General features: G+C 42.4%; 1 protein-coding gene across 2 annotated transcripts in view; it reads right to left on the bottom strand.

Moving 5' to 3' along the window:
* The window catches only part of LOC129848224 (zinc finger protein 385A-like), a 96,050-nt gene that overhangs the window by 18,172 nt on the left and 52,197 nt on the right, over window positions 1–25,681 (bottom strand). For both annotated transcript variants that reach the window (XM_055915642.1, XM_055915643.1), the window contains exon 3: window positions 11,225–11,335. In XM_055915642.1, the coding sequence (XP_055771617.1) occupies window positions 11,225–11,335 (111 nt within the window). The remainder of the gene's footprint in view (window positions 1–11,224; window positions 11,336–25,681) is intronic.

Consider the following 25,681-nt stretch of genomic DNA (forward strand, 5'->3'; position numbering starts at 1 on the left):
AGGGAACCAATGTGTAAATGTGTAATTTGGTTGAACTATGCCTTTAATTGGAGTTCCTGTAGTGAATTTGATGTGCTATAAATACACTTTTTAATTTGAAAGAAAACCATGCTTTTGTCATCCTCTTAAGGATCCACCCTTTTTTCCAATTTTTGCATAAAATGACATACCCAAATCTAACTGCCTGTAGCTCAGGCCCTGAAGCAAGGATATGCATATTCTTGATACCATTTGAAAGGAAACACTTTAAAGTTTGTGGAAATGTGAAAGGAATGTAGGATAATATAACACAATAGATCTGGTAAAAGATAATACAAATAAAACGTTATTCTGTATTTGTTTTGTACCATCATCTTTGAAATGCAAGAGAAAGGCAATAATGTATTATTACAGCCCAGGTGCAGTTTAAATTTTGGCCACAGTTGGCAGTAGTGTATGTGCACAGTTTTAGACTGATTCAATGAACCATTGTATTCATGTTCAAAATGTACCTAATTTGTTTATTAATAACTTTTCATGTTCAAAATTGTGCACTCTCCTCAAACAATACCATGGTATTATTTCACTGTAATAGCTACTGTAAATTGGAATGTGCAGTTAGATTAACAAGAATCTAAGCTTTCTGCCGATATCAGATATGTCTATGTCCTGTGAAATTTCTTGTTACAACCTCATGCTAATCGCATTAGCCTACGCTTGCTCAACCGTCCCGTGGAAGGGACACTGATCCCGAAGAAGTCTTAAGAAAGCAGCTTGGGCAGCAACATCTGGGCCCCACAGGGAAATGTTGACTGGGTGAACCTACAGGTCGTGTTGAAAACATTTGCACAGGAGGACTTCAGGAAGACTTCTGGAGACAAGGGGAGTTGCTCAAGTTGGATTTAATTTGTTTTAATTTACCTCAAATATTGCGTGTAGGCACTTAGCCAGACAAAACCTGCTGATTTATTCAATAAATAGTGGCTGAATTTATCCTCAAGACGACTTGTACTTATATCCTCATGTTTATAAAAAGCAGCTAAATACGGTATATTGCTATAGATCAGTGGTTCCCAAACTTTTTATAGTCCCGTACCCCTTCAAACATTCAACCTCCAGCTGATTACTCCCTCCAGGGTCAGCACACTCTCAAATGTTGTTGTTTGCCATCATTGTAAGTCTGCCACACACACACACTATACAATACATTTATTAAACATAAGAATGAGTGTGAGTTTTTGTCAACCCGGCTCGTGGGAAGTGACAAAGAGCTCTTATAGGACTAGGGCACAAATAATAATATAATAATACTCAATAATTTATTTATTTAACCATGTTACATATATAACCTTATTTGTTCATCGAAATTTGTGAATAACTCACCACAGGTTAATGAGAAGTGTGTGCTTGAAAGGATGCACATAAATCTGCAATGTTGGGTTGTATTGGAGAGAGTTTCAGTCTTAAATCATTTTCCACACACAGTCTGTGCCTGTATTTAGTGCTAGTGAGGGCCAAGAATTCACTCTCACATAGGTTCGTGGTTGCAAAGGGCACTAGTGCCTTAACAGCGCGATTTGCCAAGGCAGGATATTCTGAGCGCAGCCCAATCCAGAAATCTGGCAGTGGATTCTGATTAAATAAAAGTTTCACAGAACCACTTGTTGCAATTTCGATGAGGCTCTCTTGTTCAGATATCGGTAAGTGGACTGGAGGCAAGGTATGAAAGAGATAAGGAATCCAGTTGTTTGTGTCATCCGTTTCGGGAAAGTACCTGCGTAATTGTGCACCCAACTCACTCAGGTGCTTCGCTATATCACATTTGACATTGTCCGTAAGCTTGAGTTCATTTGCACAGAAAAAATCATACAATGATGGAAATACCTGTGTGTTGTCCTTGTTAATGCAGACAGAGAAGAGCTCCAACTTCTTAATCATAGCCTGAATTTTGTCCCGCACATTGAATATAGTTGCGGAGAGTCCCTGTAATCCTAGATGCAGATCATTCAGGCAAGAAAAAACATCACCCAGATAGGCCAGTCGTGTGAGAAACTCGTCATCATGCAAGCGATCAGACTGTTTTGCTATCACAGACTGGAACATGTTCCGGGATTCTTCCGATGGCATTGAGGAGTACACCACATCAGTCACTGGCTTTATCAATAAGTGCATCAAGGACGTTGTCCCCACAGTGACTGTACGTACATATCCCAACCAGAAGCCATGGATTACAGGCAACATTTGCACTGAGCTAAATGACAGAGCTGCCGCTTTCAAGGTGCGGGACTCTAACCCGGAAGTTTACAAGAAATCCTGCAATGCCTTGCGATGAACCATCAATCAGGCAAAACGTCAATACAGGGCTAAGATTGAATCATACTACACCGGCTCCGGTGCTCGTCTTATGTGGCTGGGCTTGCAAACTATTACAGACTACAAAGGGAAGCACAGTGACACGAGCCTACCAGACGAGCTAAATCAATTCTATGCTCGCTTCGAAGCAAGCAACACTGAGGCATGCATGAGAGCATCAGCTGTTCCGGACGACTGCGTGATTACGCTCTCCATAGCCGACGTGAGTAAGACCTTTAAACAGGTCAACATACACAAGGCTGCGGGGCTAGACGGATTACCAGGATGTGTGCTCTGGGCATGTGCTGACCAACTGGCAGGTGTCTTCACTGACATTTTCAACATGTCCCTGATTGAGTCTGTAATACCAACATGTTTCAAGCAGAACACCATAGTCCCTGTGCCCAAGAACACTAAAGCAACATGCCTAAATGACTACAGACCCGTAGCACTCACGTCCGTAGCCATGAAGTGCTTTGAAAGGCTGGTAATGGTTCACATCAACACCACTATCCCAGAAACCCTAGACCCACTCCAATTTGCATACCGCCCAAACAGATCCACAGATGATGCAATCTATATTGCACTACACACTGCCCTTTCCCACCTGGACAAAAGGAACACTTATGTGAGAATGCTATTCATTGACTACAGCTCAGCGTTCAACACCATAGTACCCTCAAAGCTCATCACCACAAACTAGAACGGTCCAACACACCAAGAGAGTCGTGAAGAGGGCACGACAAAGCCTATTCCCCCTCAGGAAACGAAAAAGATTTTACATGGGTCCTGAGACCCTCAATAGGTTCTACAGCTGCAACATCGAAAGCATCCTGACTGGTTGCATCACTGCCTGGTACTGCAATTGCTTGGCCTCCGACCGCAAGGCACTACAGAAGGTAGTGCGTACGGCCCAGTACATCACTGGGGCTAAGCTGCCTGCCATCCAGGACCTCTACACCAGGCAGTGTCAGAGGAAGGCCCTAAAAATTGTCAAAGACCCCAGCCATCCTGGTCATAGACTGTTCTCTCTGCTACCGCATGGCAAGCGGTACCGGAGTGCCAAGTCTAGGAAAAAAAGGCTTCTCAACAGTTTTTACCCCCAAGCCATAAGACTCCTGAACAGGTAATCAAATGGCTACCCGGACTATTTGCATTGTGCCCCCCACCCCCCCCCCAACCCCTCTTTTACGCTGCTGCTACTCTTTGTTTATCATATATGCGCAGTCACTTTAACTATACATTCATGTACATATGTACATACTACCTCAATTTGCCCAACCAACCAGTGCTCCCGCACATTGGCTAACCGGGCTATCTGCATTGTGTCCCGCCACCCACCACCCACCACCTGCCAACCCCTCTTTACGCTACTGCTACTCTCTGTTCATCATATATGCATAGTCACTTTAACCATATCTACATGTACATACTACCTCAATCAGCCTGACTAACCGGTGTCTGTATGTAGCCTCGCTACTTTTATAGCCTTGCTACTGTATTTAGCCTGTCTTTTTACTGTTGTTTAATTTCTTTACTTACCTATTGTTCACCTAATACCTTTTTTTGCACTATTGGTTAGAGCTTGTAAGTAAGCATTTGACTGTAAGGTCTGCACCTGTTGTATTCGGCGCACGTGACAAATAAACTTTGATTTGATTTGAAGTGAAAATGATGGTCAGTAAAGAAAATGTTAAGCTCGTCTCTCAAATCAAAGAACTTGTCAATACTTTGCCCCTTGATAACCAGCGCACTTCTTTCTGTATGTTGTAAAAGCATTACATGGTCGCTGCCCATATCATTGCATAGTGCAGAAAATACACAAGAGTTTAGGGGCCTTGCTTTAACACAGTTAACCATTTTCACTGTATTGTCCAAAACGTCTTTCAAGCTGTCAGGCATTCCCTTGGCAGCAAGAGCCTCTAGGTGGATGCTGCAGTGTACACAAGTGGCTTCGGGAGCAACTGCTTGCACGCGCGTTACCACTCCACTATGTCTCCCTGTCATGGCTTTTGCACCATCAGTACAGATACCAACATGAGCCACATTAATGTGACTGGATGTTAATTATTTGACTAGGCTACCTGTATTTGACATTGTGTTGTTATATTGTTGAACACTAGATGGTTTCATCTTATTTTTGGCAGTGAAACGAGGCTACTCAGATGAGAAAAAAAACTCACCCAAATGTATAGCACCGTTATATATATATATATATATAAATGTTTGAACATTTTTATTTGGCGTACCCCCGACGGCATTGCGCGTTTGGGAACACCTGCTATAGATAGTACACTGCATAATGAAACAATCCCTAGTAAGCTAGTGTTTTGAGGGTGGACTGATTGTATTATTTTTAATTAATAGACTTGTTTTCTTCAACTTTCCAAGCTGGGAGAGAGCGTGAGGACAGCTCATTTAAAGAAAAAATCTATAGATTTTTTATTTAACCAGGCAAGTCAGTTAAGAACAAATTCTTATTTACGGCCTACCCCGGACCAATTGTGTGCCGCCCTATGGGACTCACAATCACAGCCGGATGTGATACAGCCTGGATTCGAACAAGGGACTGTAGTGATGTCTCTTGCACTGAGATGCAGTGCCTTAGACCGCTGCACCACATGTCATTCAGGTTCAGGTAGCCTATACAGGACAGTTGTATATTCAAAAAATTGGTAGCTGATTAGTATGCTGTTGCATCGGAAATAAATGTTACAATCTGCAATCTGTAATTACATTATTACCAACATGAAATGTTAGGCTTAACATGAGAAAATTAAGACCAATTATGCCTACCAATAAACATGTATCCATTAGCTAAAGCAAAGCCATACAGGCCCTGGCACTACAAAAAACACATTGATTTGATAGGCATGCAGCCACGTAGACATGTCGCAATTTCAGCACCATGAACAACGATCGGTAGTCGATACTTTGTGAGTAGCTATCTGGCTGACACATTCGATTTTATTTTATTTTAGAGGGGGTGTGGACAGCTACAAGGCTATTAAGAGAGTTGGGTCTTGGAGGCACTGGGGGGGTGAGGGTGTTATCAACAAGGCTAGAGGGCTGCTGGGACATGTCAGGGATGCCTCCCTAAGCCCCAGGCAGTATTTACTGATGACAGAGGTACACATATAGCCCCAGTCCTGATTGGCGATGACAGAGATGCACATATAGCCCTTCATGTGTAAGCCAAGTCCTCGGAAGGTCTTATTTAGGCTCTTGCTCCCCAAAACCCACAGATTAGAGATGAATGAGGGTTGTAAAGACGCCACTTAGCAACAGCTATGTGCACTAAAGAGACAGACAGAGAGAAACACTTGATGCTCTCTCTCCACTTTCTCCATCATTGCCGCTCTCTCGCTTCTCTCCCACTCTACTTTCACTGTTGGTTGTTTTCCTCTCTCTCTCGTTCAGATTATAAACCCCTTATCTCTCTCTTATTCTCTCTCTCTCCTTCGCTCTCATTGATGGTCCTCTCTGAGGGAAAGCTTTGGTTCTGAAGCTCTGTTCCTGACCCAGTGTTTGGGTCTTGTGGGATCAATGAAGGTCAGCTATCAATTACAACAGAGCAGATTTGACAACAGAGAGGGGAGACGGACAGGGAGACATGAAGAGGGGACAGAGCAGAGAAAGTCTAGAAAGAGATTAGAAGGAAGGAGGAAAGAGAGATATTTAGGGTCATTGAAGTCATGGGAAGAACTGAATAGTTATAAAATAGTACATGATGTTTGGAATAGGCTGAGAAGGGTTATGAAAAGAGTGTATGAAAAGTAGGATTTAAGATGAATGAGGGAATAAGAAGCATGGGAAAGATTTAAAAGAGAAAATGAGAACGAGATAATTTCCCTGAAATCCTTTTCTCTCTGAGCAGGATGGGGCTTTGATGTTTTATCTATAAAGCAACAAAGGCAGAGGAACCAGAGAGAACTGGTCTAGCAGCCAGATCTACTATACAGCCTACAGGCAACATGATGGAGGACAGAGTGGGTGGGAGAGTAGAGAAGAGGGAGGATGAGGGACAGAGAGAAATGCAGAGGAGACAGAGACACAGGAAGTACGCCAGAGAGAAAGAGAGATGGAGAAACATGAAGATTTATGAAGAGGCAGAACAAGGAGAAGAAAGCACCCACTGGGTAAAAACGTTGTTTCCAATGTTGTTTCCATGTCAATTCAACCAAGAAATGAAATATGTTGACATTGAATCAACATGGAAAATTGATTGGATTTGAAAAAGTAATCAACATAAGGGAATTTTGTATTTTTTTCTCCCAACTTTTAACCTAAATCCAAATTGATTTCACGTGAGTTGACAACTCAACCGAATGTAAATTAAAACTAGACGTTGAACTGATGTCTGTACCCAGTGGGCAGGGTCTATTTTAGGGACTGAGAGTGACAAGAATGAAAGGGAAAGGGGTGATAACTAGTCAGTTGTACAACTGAATGCCTTCAACTGAAATGTGTCTTCTGCATTTAACCTAACCTCGGTTACTGGCCCAACACTAATAACCACTAGGCTACCTGAGGGGGGGGGGGGGGGGGGGGGGGGGGGGGGGGGGGGAGCAAGCGAGAGAGAGAGAGAGAGAGAGAGAGAGAGAGAGAGAGAGAGAGAGAAGGTGTCCAGCTTTGTGGTGCTGCAGTGGTGACGATGGCCAATGCAGCACAGTCAAGATGCGTGTGACGTCAGTCTTGCAGCAGAGAGAGCCGGGGCTGAAAGCTGACAGCCTAATCTGTCCTCTGTGGCTGGTGGCTGCTTTGAATGAATTGCAATTTCATAATTACCCGATGTGGCCATACATTACATTACTGTTGGCAGACAGTGTGATACGCTTGCCTCCGCATTGCGCATATTAATCAATCCAGATATTTTGGTTTGTGTTCAGTTTCAGCCTTTAATTGACTCTAGTTTAGCAAATTCTTAAGTTTAATGGCTTAGCCAGTATTGACTGACAGAAAATGCAGTCCAGGGTGTTTTCTCACTTTGTTCCCCAATTTTTGTGAACTCAGTGCAGTTCGCTTAATTTTTTGTCCAGTGTGAACACTCCAAAGGAACTCAGACCCTTCAAAAGAGCCCCCGAAGTGAACCGAAATGAGACCATCTCAAGAGGTCTGAGTTCGGTTCGCAGGAATTCGGCAGTCTGGTTCCCTTTTTTAAGGCAATGTGAACACAAAGCTCCCCAGGTTTGCTTGTCATTGCTTGTCCCGCACCACACACTAGACTATTGCAACACTGTTTCACCTGCCATAAACCCACTCACATTGGTGCCACAATAGAGAGAAGATGATGATGTGCAGGTTTGCTGAAAAAACGGGTGCTGTTTTTGGTTATGGCCTATTGATTATCAATTGTTAAGGATGCACAGAAATTCCAAAACGTGTGGAGTTTTTAGTTCAGATTATTTGTTTGCAATGTGTGATCTATAGGCTAAGATAACTTTATAAGCTGTTTATTTGATTGTAGGGTTTGAATAGTGTGAGACAAATTTGGTGAGAATCACAACATATGGTACAAAATCAATTCTAGCTCTTAAAGGGGCAGTAGCCCGTGTACAATTTTTGATTACAGCATTATTTAACATGCAGTTATTCTTCTGCTATTTATTCTGTTACCAATAATATGTGCATGTTAATAGTATCTTCTGATTACAATTACTATGTCTCACCTTTAATTAAATGCAATCAATTAGCTTACAACATGTAAGTAGGTACAGTATATATGGCTGTCCGATAACACATTCGGATGGAATGGCTTGTCCTGCACTTTGTAAAAACCCAGAGTGCATTGAGGGAATGTTGGAAAAAGATCTTGGTTCCTTTCTAAACATAGCAATGTGAACGCAAAGAGGACGGTCCACAAAATAGGTGAAGTGAACTGGCAAAAGAGTTGAGTCCTCATTCAAAGGCAAGGGCACTGTGAATACAGAGAGCTTTTTTTTTACCCCACAGTTCACTTTAAAGAAGACTGAGATCGGTTCTTTTAAAGAGGACTATATGTTAAAATGCCCTCAGTGAGAGTGCTGACTGTACTTTATTTAGAATATTTATAGAAACTAGTCCTACCGTTTATAGCATTAGGAAAGTATAGAAAGTATGATATAGTGTCTAACCCTGCTTTTGAAATGCAGTAGTGCTGCATGAAGAGCACCTCAGGTACTTAGTGAGAGCAGTGACACCTAACCATAGAGGTAGACCATGTGAGAGGGGGTCCACGGGAGTGGGGTTAGAGCAGTGACACTTAACCATAGAGGTAGACCATGTGAGAGGGGGTCCACGGGAGTGGGGTTAGAGCAGTAACACTTAACCATAGAGGTAGACCATGTGAGAGGGGTCCACGGGAGTGGGGTTAGAGCAGTAACACTTAACCATAGAGGTAGACCATGTGAGAGGGGGTCCACGGGAGTGGGGTTAGAGCAGTAACACTTAACCATAGAGGTAGACCATGTGAGAGGGGGTCCACGGGAGTGGGGTTAGAGCAGTGACACTTAACCATAGAGGTAGACCATGTGAGAGGGGGTCCACGGGAGTGGGGTTAGAGCAGTAACACTTAACCATAGAGGTAGACCATGTGAGAGGGGGTCCACGGGAGTGGGGTTAGATCAGTGACACTTAACCATAGAGGTAGACCATGTGAGAGGGGGTCCACAGGAGTGGGGTTAGAGCAGTGACACCTAACCATAGAGGTAGACCATGTGAGAGGGGGTCCACGGGAGTGGGGTTAGAGCAGTGACACTTAACCATAGAGGTAGACCATGTGAGAGAGGGTCCACGGGAGTGGGGTTAGAGCATGTAGATAGATATCATTAAGACCCTCCGCTTCCCTTCCGACAGGATCAGGTCATGAGCCCCTCCCCACAGCGGTGCAGCTGTTATGGAGTCTGTTATGGAGTCTGACCCTGTCTCTGCATCCACCACCCACGGCCTTTCCCGAAAAGTATTTAGTGCTTTATTCATTGGCATGCGTCAATATTTTTTGCCATGCTTGTGTGTACAAACTTGTGTTTGGCTTAGAGGTGACAGCATCAGCCATAAACACTGGATTTCCCTGAGCAAGAGACTTTTATGTTTAGGGGATATACCCATCACTCATGCTATTGTGGACCAATGTACCCTGGACTGTACTCTATATACCCATTGTGAAACACTACAAAAAACATGTAATATATACACAGTGAACATTATAAACCAAGGTCTCTATTCAATCCATATCACCGAAACTCACAGTATACGCTGCATACGTCGGCTCAATCGGAAATGACCTTTAAATTCCTATTGCGAAATCTGTAACGTTTCAGCGATATGGATTGTATAGATCCCCAACCTCCCACAGTAAAACAGTTGTACTCAATGCTGTCCAAGATTATTATAGTAAAATAAATCTGAAACAAAACCAAAATTAATATAGACATTTTTTGGGGACTGAAATAAAATAATTAATAAACCCATTTGAAAAACAAAAATATAGTCTAACTATTATCTTTGACACCAAACCAAACAAAAATAAACCAAAAAAGAGAAAGAAAACGAACAGAAAAATAAAAACTATAATAACCTTTATGCAGTCTATGGCAGGAAAACAGTTATTACTACATCTTAATGGTGATCAAACATTCACATCTGGGGAAGGGGAAGGGTTATATAAACAGAAAATCAGGCTTTGACTCAGCCTCAGATATGACCATATCTCCACATCTGTTTACAGTAAGTTTGTGTTCTAATACACACACAGAAGCAAGGTGAGAGGACCATATAGAAAGGAAGAGGAGGCGACATTAATATGTTGTTACAGTACAATACACATAAAGACATGCAATCAAACTGAGCAGTGGATAATGTGAGGACTTCACATTAAATTGTGTACAGAGCTGAGAGCTTCTGTCTTTATGACGTTTCAGAAGGCAGTCAGTGTCAAAAGCACCTATCAACTGTCAGACCCCCCTCTCTCTATTGGAATGTGTGCAGAACCATCCAAGATCCTAATCACTTTTCCATGCCGATGGAACAAACAGCTCAGAGTAATCCCAAAAGGGCCGCGCACACACACACACACACACACACACACACACACACACACACACACACACACACACACACACACACACACACACACACACACACACACACACACACACACACACACACACACACACACACACACACACACACACACACACCATGGTTGTATCATGCTAATTAGCCCAGCCCTGGAGCCAAAGAACTGTTGTGGATGTATATCTTATGATTTATTTGTTTTTCAACTGTGAAAGTATCAGTAAACACCGCTGGCAGATTTATGGGGACACTTAAACCCCCTCTTCAGTTGAACCACTTCATTCTTTAGTTACGCTCCCTCAGTCATCCTATTTTTGGGTTGGTGCCCTGTCCCAAGACTGATATGCTGGAATGTGCTTTGTGTAATTCACCCTCACTTACACTTCCCAAGCCCTCTATCACGACCCTCCCCATGATGCACTCTCCTATTGTTTTCTATCCGTTATATCAGAAGCACTCGGTTGTTGTTCTAGTGTGATTCCTCTCTAAGACATCCCCACAGTTACTCACTCACACAATCCAACCTCAACATCTCAGGCCCCTGGTCTCTCGTTCCCTAGCCTCCCAGAACACAGTTGCATAATATTCATAACTCCTTTCTGGGAAGTGCCAGCAAAATGTAAGATAAGCAGGGCTGCCCAAAGGCTAAAAGTGGAGCCTAGAAATCACAGACACAGTTCTGACCTGACACCTGCTCCAGCAGTACAGTCAATCACTGACATTACATCAGGTTATGATGTAGTCCATAGATAGATGTGTGGAATACTAAGATAGAAGGCCTGGTAAATGTGTGGATGGAGGGATGGATAGATGAATGGATAGTGCCTTTCTAGCTTACCTCTGAGTTGAAGCGGATCTGGCAGACATTGCAGGAGATGATGGGTCGTTTGGTCTTCATCATGGGGGGGCCGAAGGTGTGGTTCATCACTGCCTTCTGTACCGGGTCCATCTGGAGGGAAAGGGGATGGGGCAGAGGGGAGAGGGATTATATAGAAAATCTAATTACTCTGAGTAGGGGAGCAGATAGACATATTAGGTTACTGTGCCATGGTGGTGGGCTGGTAGCAGAGTTAGGCTATCTAATGAAACACTTTGAGAAAAGCCCCTATTGCGGGAAAATCGGTAGAGAGAGCGAGAGAGAGAGAGAGAGAGAGAGAGAGAGAGAGAGAGGGGTGAATGAATGAAAAGGAGAGCGAGTTAGAGAAAGGGAGAGAGCCTTGATTGATAATGACAGGAGAGTGTGTTTTTGTTCAACAGCAGCTGCTGGACCTGTCTGTGACTTGAGTCTTGGGTGGGCCCCAATTACAGACAGGGGGCCCTGATTACAGACTCCCCATCCTACATATATTATCTCTTTGTTTTTGGGCTTTTGTGTACCATTGGAGGCTCCTCAGAAGAGGAAAGGGAGGACCATCCTCAGTGAATTTCATAAAAATGTAAATTGTAAAACATTTAAAAGTTATCCTTTTTAGATAAAACTATACTAAAAATATTCACTTGTCACCAAATAGCACAGCACACTGTTTTGTAATGAAGGTCTACAGTAGCCTCAACAGCACTCTGTGGGGTAGCACCATGGTGTAGCCGGAGCACAGCTAGCTTCCATCCTCCTCTGGGTACATTGACTTCAATGCAAAACCTAGGAGGCTCATGTTTCTCACCCAATTCCATAGACTTACACAGTAATTATAACAACTTCCGGAGGACGTCCTCCAACATATCAGAGCTCTTGCAGCATGAACTGACATGTTGTCCACCCAATCAAAGGATCAGATAAGGAATCTAGTACTGAAAGCATAAGCTACAGCTAGCTAGCATTGCAGTGCATAACACGTGGTAAGTAGTTGACTGAAAAGAGAGAGAAAGATAAATAGTTGAACAGTTTTGAACAAATTAATTTCTTGAAGGAGATGCAAAATGAAGGAGAAGCAAGAAGAGAGATAGAGAGACAGATTTCATTTTTTTTCACTGCCACTGCAACAAAACAAAAAAATACAGTACATTCGGAAAGTATTCAATCCACTTGACTTTTTCCACATTTTGTTACGTAACAGCCTTATTCTAAAAGAGATAAAATATTATTTTTTCTCATCAATCTAAACACAATACCCCATAATGACAAAGCTAAAAACAGGTTTTTAGAAATGTTTGTACGTTTATTAAATATAAAAAAACAGAAATACGTTATTTACATAAGTATTCAGACCCTTTGCTATGAGACTAGAAATTGAGCTCAGGTGCATCCTGTTTCCAATAGATCATCCATGAGATGTTTCTACAACTTGATTGGAGTCCACCTGTGGTAAATTCAATTGATTGGACATGATTTGGAAAGGCACACACCAGTCTATATAAAGTTCCACAGTTGACAGTGCGTGTCAGATCAAAAACCAAGCCAAGAGGTCGAAGGAATTGTCCGTAGAGCTCCGAGACAGGATTGTTTCGAGGCACAGATCTGGGAAGGGTACCAAAACATTTCTGCTGCATTGAAGGTCCCCAAGAACACAGTGGCCGCCATCATTCGTAAATGGAAGAAGTTTGTAACCATCAAGACTCTTCCTAGAGCTTGCTACCCAGCCAAACTGAGCAATAGGGGGAGAAGGGCCTTGGTCAGGGAGGTGACCAAGAACCCGATGGTCACTCTCACAGCACTCCAGAGTTCTTCTGTGGAGATGGGAGAACCTTCCAGTAGGACAACCATCTCTGCAGCCCTCCACCAATCAGGCATTTATGGTAGAGTGGCCAGACAGAAGCCACACCTCAGTAAAAGGCACATGAAAGCCTGCTTGGAGTTTGCCAAAACGCACCTAAAGACTCTGAGACCAGTAGAAACAAGATTCTCTGGTCTGATGAAACCAACATTGAACTCTTTCGCCTGAATGTTAAAACCTGTTGGGGATGGGGGCGCTGTTTAGACTACTTATGCTAATTTGGCTAATTTTTTAAACGGCTTCCCACAAAATCCTTGATCGTACAATATGCATATTATTATTATTATTGGATAGAAAACAGTCTATAGTTTCTATAGGAGTTGAAATTTTGTCTCTAAGTGGAACAGAGCCCATTCTACAGCAATTTCCCTGACATGGAGTCAGATTTGAGAAATGTTGGCCACTGTTCTGAAGTCATTTAAAAGGGCACTGTCGTTGCTATGACTATACGGACACTTCTTACGTCTTCCCCTGGATGCCTTTACGTGATGACGATTCCAACGGGGTCGATTGCGCGTTCACAGGCCCTACAAATGAAAAAACCCTGAAGCTAGTCATTCTTTGGGAGCTGCGTCATGAGCCAAGAAGACACCGGCGCGCACCTGTTCCAAGCGTTAGTTTAGCCTGTTATATTTCTCCGGTCATCTTTTCACTCGTTATAGGAGTTAAAAACATCATAAGGTAGTTAATTTAAAGCGTTTTATAGCAATTTATATCCGTTTAGTGCGATTTTGGGACATTTATTTTTGCAACGATGTGAAAAGTTGGGCACGCTTTTCAGTTCATCCCGAACGCAGTTGACATTTCCACATGGCAAGAGGACAGCTTTCCACCAAAAGACGATTTCTCCCAAGAAAGGATCCTTTGCCCAAGATACTGATGGAAGAACAGCTCAAGGTAGGACATTTTATTATGATAAATCGTGTTTCTGTCGAAACATTTTAGTGGCTTAGGACGCCATGTTTTTTGACGTAGCTTCGCTTGGCGCAAACTGTATTGAAAAGTAAGGATAAATTAAAAAATGTAATAACGCAATTGTATTAAGAATTAAATTGTCTATCAATCCCTGTCCACCCTGTATTTTTTAGTCACGTTTATGAGTATTTATGTATAAGAGTAGATCACTGTCTAAGTGGCGCAAGGACATTTTCTGACCAACTGAGCTACATTTCACATTGTCTAACCATGATTTTGGGGGCTAAATATAAACATTTTCGATCAAACTGTATATGCATGTTGTAATGTGATGTTACAGGAGTGTCATCGGAAGAATTCTGAGAAGGTTAGTGAAAAAATTAATATCTTTTGGCGATGTTGACTTTTATCGCTCACTTTGGCTAGAATCAATGCTGGGCTGCTAATTGCTATGTGCTAAGCTAATATAACGATTTATTGTGTTTTCGCTGTAAGACACTTAGAAAATCTGAAATATTGTCTGTATTCACAGGATCTGTGTCTTTCGATTCGTGTATGTTGTGTATTTTTACGAAATGTTTGATGATTAGTAGTTAGGTAAACACGTTGCTCATTGTAATTATTCTAGTCCATTTGTGATGGTGGGTGCAATTGTAAACTATGCCATCTACCTGAAATATGCACTTTTTTCTAACAAAACCTATCCCATACCATAAATATGTTATCAGACTGTCATCTAATGAGTTTTTTTGTTGGTTAGGGGCTATAAATATCTTAGTTTAGCCGAATTGGTGATGGCTACTGGTGTTGGTGGACAAATAAAAGATGGTGGATTATGCTAATGTATTTTTAGGTAATAGATGTACATCTTTACATATTGTGTCTTCCCTGTAAAACATTTTAAAAATCGGAAATGTTGACTGGATTCACAAGATCTGTGTCTTTCATTAGCTGTATTGGACTTTAATGTGTGAAAGTTAAATATTTAAAAAAAATATTTTTTTTGAATTTCGCGGCACTGGTTTTTCAGTGGGGGGGGGGGGGGGGGTGCCGCTAGCGCCACGCTGATCCTAGACAGGTTTTAAGCATCACGTCTGGAGGAAACATTACATTACATTACATTTAAGTCATTTAGCAGACGCTCTTATCCAGAGCGACTTACAAATTGGTGCATTCACCTTATGATATCCAGTGGAACAACCACTTTACAATAGTGCATCTAACTCTTTTAAGGGGGGGGGGGGGTTAGAAGGATTACTTTATCCTATCCTAGGTATTCCTTAAAGAGGTGGGGTTTCAGGTGTCTCCGGAAGGTGGTGATTGACTCCGCTGACCTGGCGTCGTGAGGGAGTTTGTTCCACCATTGGGGTGCCAGAGCAGCGAACAGTTTTGACTGGGCTGAGCAGGAACTGTACTTCCTCAGAGGTAGGGAGGCGAGCAGGCCAGATTTGTGGCCTGCTGGCGAGCATGCACATTTGTGGCCTGCTGGAGGTCATTTTGCAGGGCGCTGGCAGTGCACCTCCTTGCACAAAGGCGGAGGTAGCGGTCCTGCTGCTGGGTTGTTGCCCTCCTACGGCCTCCTCCACGTCTCCTGATGTACTGGCCTGTCTCCTGGTAGCGCCTGCATGCTCTGGACACTACGCTGACAGACACAGCAAACCTTTTTGCCACAGTTCGCATTGATGTGCCATCCTGGATGAACTGCACTACCTGAGCCACTTGTGTGGGTTGTAGACTCCGTCTCATGCTACCACTAGAGTGAGAGCACCGCCAGCATTCAAAAGTGACCAAAACATCAGCCAGGAAGCATAGGAACTGAGAAGTGGTCTGTGGTCACCACCTGCAGAATCACTCCTGTTTTGGGGGGTGTCTTGCTAATTGCCTATAATTTCCACCTTTTGTCTATTCCATTTGCACAACAGCATGTGAAATTTATTGTCAATCAGTGTTGCTTCCTAAGTGGACAGTTTGATTTCACAGAAGTGTGATTGACTTGGAGTTACATTGTGTTGTTTAAGTGTTCCCTTTATTTTTTTGAGCAGTGTATATATGTATAGATGTATGCCCCAGGAAGCCCCCACACCCTAGATGGAAGACCCCAAGAAGACCCCCACCAGCTAACTCTGACACCGCTGCTGAAAAAAATCCTAGGGGAACACTGATACCACTAACAACTCCCATTAGGGTTGGACAGACCATGATAACAGACAACTAAAATCTGATTTGAGTAACGTCTTCTTAGACGAATGCACAAGGCTTTTACAGTATGATGACAGACAACTAAAATCTTATTTGAGTAACGTCTTCTTAGACGAATGCACAAGGCTTTTACAGTATGTGTAGATGTTTTTAAATAACGTTTTAACACTTCACTGCTCTTAAGAAAGGCATGTTGACCATGTTGATCAGACTCAAGCCATCCCAGATAGCTGTTGTTTACAGTATACCCTGACCAAAATGGTCCCAAACAGGATAAGTGGGCATGCTGAGGGTTCTAACCATTCTGCTAGGTAACTACAACCCAGGCTGGGTGTTTCTCCACTCTGCAGCCAAAAGCACGTTGGGGTTTTACTTAACTTCTAATCTGACTGCTGCTGTGAAATTACGCTGCAAAATGAGAGTCTATTTTCACGTTCAACTTCCAAACACCAGGTTATGGTGTAATTATACTCCCATATGTAAGTGGTTCAATAACAGTTCCTGGCAATATTTATACTCCTCATCTTTAACCTGGAGTTTTCTTTGTTCCCTTAATCACAACTCACTTCAGAGTGCTCTCTCTCTCTCTCTCTCTCTCTCTCTCTCTCTCTCTCTCGCTCTCTCTCTCGCTCTCTCTCTCTCTCTCTCTCTCGCTCTCTCTCTCGCTCTCTCTCTCGCTCTCTCTCGCTCTCTCTCTCGCTCTCGCTCTCTCTCTCGCTCTCTCTCTCGCTCTCTCTCTCGCTCTCTCTCTCGCTCTCTCTCTCGCTCTCTCTCTCGCTCTCTCTCTCGCTCTCTCTCTCGCTCTCTCTCTCGCTCTCTCTCTCGCTCTCTCGCTCTCTCGCTCTCTTTCCCTTCTCTCTCTCCTGATGTGTTAAAAGGATATTCAATCCCAGAGCCCCCCACCTACCACCCTCTCTCTCTCTCTCTCTCTCTCTCTCTCTCTCTCTCTCTCTCTCTCTCTCTCTCTCTCTCTCTCTCTCTCTCTCTCTCTCTCTCTCTCTCTCTCTCTCTCTCTCTCTCTCTCTCTTTCTCTCTCTCTCTAGCCCTCTTCCTCTGTTTGTCTAGCTGTTTTGAACAGTCTGATTGATCTCTCTCCCTCCACCCCTGTCTCCACCCGTCTCTACTTCCTCTCTGCCATTATGACCTCACTCATTAAGCCACTTTTACGTCCCTTCTTTCATTCCCTCCTCTCTTCATACCTCCACCCATGGCTGAACTGTACACCATACGGGGCTGGCAGAGAAATCATTATATACTCTAATCTGTACTCTTGATAGAGGTGGGGAGCACTCGCTCCATGGGATAGTATGATACTGTATGGTGTGTGGTGTGTGGTGCACCCAAACTCTTTAGAGGGGAATCATGGAGCATTCAGTGTAGCAGCCAGCCTCACAGAGCATCAGGAACTTGTTCCCTCACTGCACTGCCTGTTTATTGTCCTCATTATACATTTATATTCTATTTTATTTTTATTTTACCTTTATTTAACTAGGCAATTCAGTTAATAAGAACAAATTCTTATTTACAATGACGACCTACCAAAAGGCAAAAGGCCTCCTGCGGGGAAGGGGTCTCTGAGGGGCCAAAGACCCCTCAGAAACACCAATAGTCCTTAGCCGGCTCACAAGAATGGAATGGTCTACTGTATCAAAAGCTTTGGCAAAGTCAATAAAAATAGAAGCACATCATTGCTTAGAATCAATGGCAATGGTGAGATCATTTAGGACCTTTAAGGTTGCAGTGACACATCCATAACCTGAGCGTAAACCAGATTGCATACCAGAGAGAATACTATAGACATCAAGAATCCACTCAGTTGATTATTGACAAGTTTTTCCAACACTTCTGATAAACAGGGCAAAATAGAAATTGGCCTATAACAGTTAGGATCAGCTTGATCTCCCCCTATAAATAAAGGATGCACCGTGGATGCCTTCCAAGCAATGGGAACCTCCCCAGAGAGGAGATACAGGTTAAAAAGGTCAGAGATAGACTTGGCGATGATAGGGGCTGCAACCTTAAAGAAGATAGTATCTAAACCATATGACCCAGATGTTTTTTGGGGGTCAAGTTTAAGGAGCTGCTTTAGCACCTCAGACTCAGTGACCGCCTGCAGGGAGAAACTTTGTAGAGGGGCAGGGGAAAAAGAGGGAGGAGCATTGGGGCTACTCGCATTAGAAGGGGTTGGAGATGAGTTAATGTTGGACAGGCAATGAGGCAAGGCTGAGTCAAATAGGAATCCAGACATAATGAAGTGGTGATTAAAGAGCTCAGTCATGTGCTCCTTGTCAGTAAATCCACATCATCAACATTAATGGACTTGGGCAGCTGTGAGGAGAAGGGTTTATTCTCCAGGTCTTTAACCATTTTCCAGAACATCTTGGGGTTAGACCCACAGAGAGAGAACTGCTCCTTAAAACTTCTTATGGCTGCATCCCGCTACCGGGATCGATATGACAGCAGCCAGATAAAGTGCAGGGCGCCAAATTCAAAAAGCAGAAATCTCATAATTAAAATTCCTCAAACATACATGTGTCTTATATAATTTTAAAGGTATTCTTTTTGTTAATCCCACTAAAGTGTCCGATTTCAAATATGCTTTTCAGCGAAAGCACTACAAACGATTATGTTAGGTCACCATCAAACCACAATAAGCACAGCCATTTTTCCAGCGAAAGATAGCAGTCAGAAAAAGCAGAAATAGAGATAAAATGAATCACTAACCTTTGATTATCTTCATCAGATGACACTCATAGGACTTCATGTTACACAATACATGCATGTTTTGTTTGATAAAGGTCATATTTATAACAAAAAATCTGAGTTTACATTGGCGCGTTAGATTCACTAGTTCCAAAAACATCCAGTGATAGTGCATAGCCACATCGTTTCAACAGAAATACTCATCATAAATGTAGATGATAATACAAGTTATACACATGGAATTATAGATATACCTCTCCTTAATGCAACCGCTGTGTCAGATTTCAAAAAACTTTACGGAAAAGCAAATCATGCAATAATCTGAGTCGGAGCTCAGAACAATAGCCAAATTAGCCGCCATGTTGGACTCAACAGAAACCAAAAAATACATGATAAATGTTTCCTTACCTTTGATGAACTTCATCAGAATGCAGTCCTAGGAATCCCAGGTCCACAATAAATGCTTGATTTATTCGATAATGTCCGTTATTTATGTCCAATTAGCTACTTGGTAAACAATTCCAAAGTCAGAAAGCGCCTCCACTATAACGTGACGAAATGTCCAAAAGTTCCGTAACAGTCAGTAGAAACATGTCAAACGATGTACTGAATCAATCTTTAGAATGTTGTTAACATACATCTTGAATAACGTTCCAACCGGAAAATTAAATTGAGTTCAGAAGAGCGATGGAACACCCGTCCTACTCATGTGAAGGCGCATGGTGAATGCGTGATCAACCCGTGGAAGTGATTACTCATTCCTGTCTCCTTCTGCCCCCCTTCACATTAGAGTCATCAGACAAGGTTCTGTTGACTATTGACATCTAGTGGAAGCCGTAGGAAGTGAAAACTCATCTATATCTCGCTGTCATTTCAATTGAGAGCATGGTTGAAAATCTGACACCTCAGAAACAATTCAAACAGGAAGTGGAACTTCTCAGGCTTTGCCTGCCATATGAGTTCTGTTATACTCACAGACATAATTCGAACAGTTTTAGAAACTTCAGAGTGTTTTCTATCCAATATGAATAATAATATGCATATATTAGCAACTGGGACTAAGGAGCAGGCCGTTTAATATGGGCACCTCTGTGCACCTTTCATCCAAGCTACTCAATACTGCCCCTGCAGCCATAAGAAGTTAAAGTAACTAACTTTGGCCTTCCAGATAGCTTGAGTGCACTTATTTCTCATTTGCCTGAATGAGAGCCAGTCAGCCTGAGTATGTGTGTGCCAAGCCTTTCGCCAAATGGAATTCTTGAGGTGGAGTAACTGCCAGATCACAATATCAAAAAATAAGGTCCAAGCGTCTTCGACAGAGGGGATCAAGCTGATTCTTTACCAATTTACAGAGGCCAGGTCATGAAGGAAGGCTTGCTCATTAAAGTTTTTTAGCAAGCGTCTATGACAAATCAGGACAGGTAATTTCACTGAGCAGCCATTACAAACACAGGCTGTAAAACAGTGATCACTAAGGTCATTACAGAAAACACCAGACTGATGCCTATCAGGATTTTTTGTGAGGATAACATCAAGGATAGTAGCCTTTTCTGGGTGTTCGGAGTCATACCTTGTGGGATTGGTAATAATCTGAGAAAGATTTAGGGAGTCCCAATGCTTTAGGATTGGTCAGGTGGTTTAAGCATGTCCCAGTTCAGGTGACCTACCAGGACAAATTCAGACTTAGTGTAAGGGGCCCGGAGAGAGCTAAGGGGAGATAAGTTACAGGCTGGTGCTGAGGTTGGACGAGAACACCCAGCAACAGTCAATAAAGAGTTATTTGAAAGTTTAATGCTTAAAACCAGCAAATCAAATTGTTTGGGGACAGATTTTGTGGAGACAACCGAGCACTGAAGGTGTTCCTTGGTAAAGATTGTCACTCCACCACCTTTGGAAGATATGTCTTGCCAAAAAAGGTTATTACCAGAAAGGTTAACATCAGTGTTCGAAACACTCTTTCTTAACCACGTCTCAGTAATGACCAGCACATCTGGATTGGAGCTGTGAACCCACACTTTCAATTGATACATTTTATGTAATAAGCTTCTAGTGTTAACGTGCAGAAAACCAAGGCTTTTACGAGAGCAGAAATCAGTGAAACAGATATCAGAGCACAAGTCAGAATTGGGGCTAGCAACAGTAGGTGGGCTAGGGTGTACATGCACATTTCCAGATATCATCAGCAGTAATACAATCAGGGCACGGCAGAGGACAGGGAGAGCTCTGCAGTGTTGATTTTTTATGACATTTGAATGTGCATCAGATGGCAACAAGATCATATTGTAGAGCAATTTCATCAGGTAACATGAATACAAAGCCGGCGAGAGGTAGTTAGAATAGGACGGGAGGCCAAGAGTCTGTGTAACCAATAGAGAGTCAGAGTCCCATGTTTGGGAACAAACATATTCTGTCCCATGGTTGGGTAAACAAGCAAGTTCATAGTCAACAAATCACGCAGGTGTCATGAAACAAATAGCATAAACACAAGAAAAAAATATGACAACTTGGGGCTAATCGTTGTAAGTTCAAAGAGTCAATCACCCCAACAAGATATCTTGAGAGAGTACCTCTCTATTAGTCCAGTAGGCTATAAAAGTATGAGATAAAATAAATAAATAAATAGTAGGCCTATAGTAGTTAATTAAAGTGTTTCTGAGTAAGCTCACATAATAAGCTTCACAAGTTAATTAGCCTACCTAAAATTCTGATCAGTACAAAGTCTGCAGTGTGTGTGTGTGTAAGTTTTTTTATTATTTTTTTTATTTCACCTTTATTTAACCAGGTAGGCTAGTTGAGAACAAGTTCTCATTTGCAACTGCGACCTGGCCAAGATAAAGCATAGTAGTGTGAACAGACAACCACACAGAGTTACACATGGAGTAAACAATAAACAATAAATAAAAGTGCGTGTGTGCTGGAGGCGAGCGAAAGCTCGGGAGAGAAGGGGGAGTGTGGCGGGGGTACCTGTACCAGACAGGGGGAGACAGACCAAGGCAGAAGGCGAACAGATCGCCAGGTGGAATCCAAGCAGCAGCGCAGCAGGCAATGGGAGTAGGTGTCACACCCACTTGTTAGAAGCTTTTTTCTTTTTCCAGGAGGCAGATTCCTTGTTAGAAATCCCAGCTAGCTAGCTAACGTATCTAGCAAGTCTCTGTCCACTGTTTTTTTTCCACGGGCAAAATTAGGATTTTAGCTAGCTATATCTCTTCAGTTTCGGCGAATGGTCCTTTATGACGCCCACACAAAGTTGTCCTGTGGCTGTTGTATTTTGGAGATTGCGATGTCAAGTCACTCCTTTCTGGAGTAAATCTTCTGATGTGATCAAAGCAACAATATTGTTTCTTATTAAGGTAATTTACAATTGAAGTGTCCTGGCTGCATATCAGTTCAAAAAGAGATGAATCCAGAGGGTGATTTACTGTAATGACCACTGCACAGAGAGAGGGGGCTTCAAAGGCCTCTGCATTTGGGTGGGGGAGGCTGTGAAACTCTCCTACCATTGTTGGGCTCAAGGGCTTTGACACCTCTCACTTCAGACCTCAGTACTAATTGAAGTTGCAGCCAGATAAGTTCTGTCCTAGCAAGCTTGGTAGCCTTAACTTAGAATTCAGTCCTTATAGTAGAAATATATTATTGTAATTGATTTTTCTTATTGGCTTTAAAAGTAGCATCAGACTAAACATTACTCACTCATTTCCAGGTTGAATAGGGTTTTCGGGTTTCTGTTTCTTTTGCTGGTCGTTGGTTTGGTAGTAAGTATTGTTCCAGGTAATTTTGTCTAAAATCAGGTTGTAGGTTTGGAGTTTTGATTTGGAGTGAAGGTTATGTTGGCTACAGTTCCCCTTTTTTGACTATGTTATTGGTGTCCGAGCTGAGCAACCCCTATCTGAATACTTTCCGAATGCACTGTATATACAAGGGGTACCAGTACTGACTCAGTGTGCAGGGGTACGAGGTAGTTTAACTTGTTTTTTATAGCTGAGGCAACTGGGGAAAGATTAAGGTACTTCCTTCTCAGCTACCCATACTTGATTCATTTCCGAATAGGCTTGTCCAACGACCCATGGCGGAGGTTAAGCACAGACTGTTACAATAACAGGTCCTCATCAGAATGTCACTCATTATCTGACAACAACTAGGAAACTTTAGTGGTTCTCTCAATCTCATACATTACTTATCAATGTCTGTGAAGTTTCTATCAAATTCTTGTGTCTGCTCGGTCTGGCGTACTTTCAGCCTCTGTTCTAGCACCCTCTAGAGGTTATCAGGGTAAATATGTTCTGTCATACTCAGTCTCACTAGCTAGGTTTACAGTATACCCTGACCAAAATGGTCCCAAACAGGATAACACATTTTCATGCAAATATTCTAAAATCCCAATAAAAACAGTAAGCACATTTTCCCACCAGAGATGTGTTTCCATAAAATGGACTGGTTGCGGATAAAGTCTGTACATGACGATGTAGTGCACATAAAATACATTTTGCGGGTTTAATCCCCATGTACCGAATAAACAATACAAGTTAAATGTGTTTCCATTGCATTTTCAACTCTACTGATGGGTTTGTCACAAATAAATGTGGTTATATAGCGAATGTGTCCATTCTGATATCGGCACATGCGCTCTAGCCAACAGCTCGTAGACAGACTGTAGTGTGGGTATAGCCTACATGATGAGATTATTATCAAAAAATAAACATAAAAAGAGAAAGATTATTTTAATTTGTCAAACGGCAGCCAAGCATTAGATTTATTAGGATCCCCATTAGCCGATGCCAATGGCAATAGCTAGTCTTACTGGGGTCCGACACATAACGAAAAAGACATTACAGACAAAATACTTTAAAGTATACATACATTAAAAAAACATTAACGTGTGTGTGTGTGTGCGTGCGCGCATCTATCAGTTACACATGCATGTCAGTACATACACAGAACAAGTAGGTCACATGGGGGAGAGGCACTGTGCTGTGAGGTGTTGCTTTAATTGTTTTTTGAAACCAGGTTGTAACGGTCGTCTTGTGGTGAATGAGCAGACCAAGGCGCAGCGGGTGATGAATACATAATGAATTTAATAAAGAAAAGAATAACGATGACGAAGCACACTTTAGAAATTACAAAATAACAAAACGAACTAAACAGACCTGAACATGAGAACTACATGAAACGAAGAACGCACGAACAGGAAAAACGAATGCACGAACGAGACAGTACCGTGTGGTGCAACAAAACACAGACACAGCGACAATCACCCACAAACAAACAGTGAGAACAGCCTACCTTAATATGGTTCTCAATCAGAGGAAACGTCAAACACCTGCCTCTAATTGAGAACCATATCAGGCAACACATTTAACCAAACATAGAAACACATAACATAACATGGCTCTGTATAATACTGTACATTTCCTTGAATTTGTTCTGGACCTGGGTACTGTGAAAAGACCCCCGGTGGCATGTCTGGTGGGGTAAGTGTGTGTGTCAGTGCTGTGTGTACGTTAACTATGCAAACAACTTGGGATTTCCAACACATAAATGTTTTGTATAAAATAAGAAGTGAGACAGTCAGTCAGTCTTTCCTCAACCCTTAACCAAGAGAGACCGGCATGCATACTATTACAATTAGCCCTCTGATTACAATGAAGAACAAGGCGCGCCGCTTTGTTCTCAACCAGCTGCAGCTTAACTAGGTCTTTCTTTGCAGCACTTGACCATATGACTGGACAATAATCAAGATAAGCTAAAACTAGAGAGTGGTGGAGTGGTGTCAAAAAAGCAGAGGATCTCTTTATTACTGACAGACCTCTACCCATCTTTACAACCATTGAATCTATGGGGGGGGGGGGGTGGATGGATGAACTCTTAAACTGGGTTAAATCAAGGTTTATCTATTAATCTTGTTGCACCAAATTTTAAACATAGTTTTAAATGAATCCTAGTTAAATTAAATCCTTCCTCTAATCTAAGTTTAGTTTTCACTTTAAACCTAGATTAATTTTAAGCCTGTTGTTCAATTAATAAAAAATATATAAACTTAGATTGGAGATTAATTCTAAACTGCCACTTGAGGTGGTTTAACTGATCAAATGGCAGCATTATCTACTGTGGAGAGACCAAAACGAGGTCCTCAGAGAATACTTAGATATAGGTTGAATCCTGTTGAGTTTTATGATAATTAACTCATTATTAGTAGGCTATTTACGTGCCCATTTTGTACAACAATTGAATTGGGGCTTATGATATGCCCAGCCTTGGTACGAATGATGATGTTATGCAACATGGTGTAACGGGGCTGATAACGTTAACATTGTGGTGAGGTACGATGTTAGGATGAAAAAGTCAGAGGTCACCAAGCGCAACATAGCTTCAGCGTGTAAATCAGCTAGAAAAATGTGTCGGCATCGAGTAATTGTCTCTGGCCCCCTCCCAGTTAGGGGGAGTGATGAGCTCTACAGCAGAGTCTCACAACTCAATCGCTGGTTGAAAACTGTTTTCTGCCCCTCCCAAAAGATAGAATTTGTAGATAATTGGCCCTCTTTCTGGGACTCACCCACAAACAGGACCAAGCCTGACCTGCTGAGGAGTGACGGACTCCATCCTAGCTGGAGGGGTGCTCTCATCCTATCTACCAACATAGACAGGGCTCTAACTCCTCTAGCTCCACAATGAAATAGGGTGCAGGCCAGGTAGCAGGTTGTTAGCCAGCCTGCCAGCTTAGTGGAGTCTGCCACTAGCATAGTCAGTGTAGTCAGCTCAGCTATCCCCAT

The sequence above is a fragment of the Salvelinus fontinalis genome, chromosome 3, assembly GCF_029448725.1.
Source record: "Salvelinus fontinalis isolate EN_2023a chromosome 3, ASM2944872v1, whole genome shotgun sequence".
NCBI classification, from domain to species: domain Eukaryota; kingdom Metazoa; phylum Chordata; class Actinopteri; order Salmoniformes; family Salmonidae; genus Salvelinus; species Salvelinus fontinalis.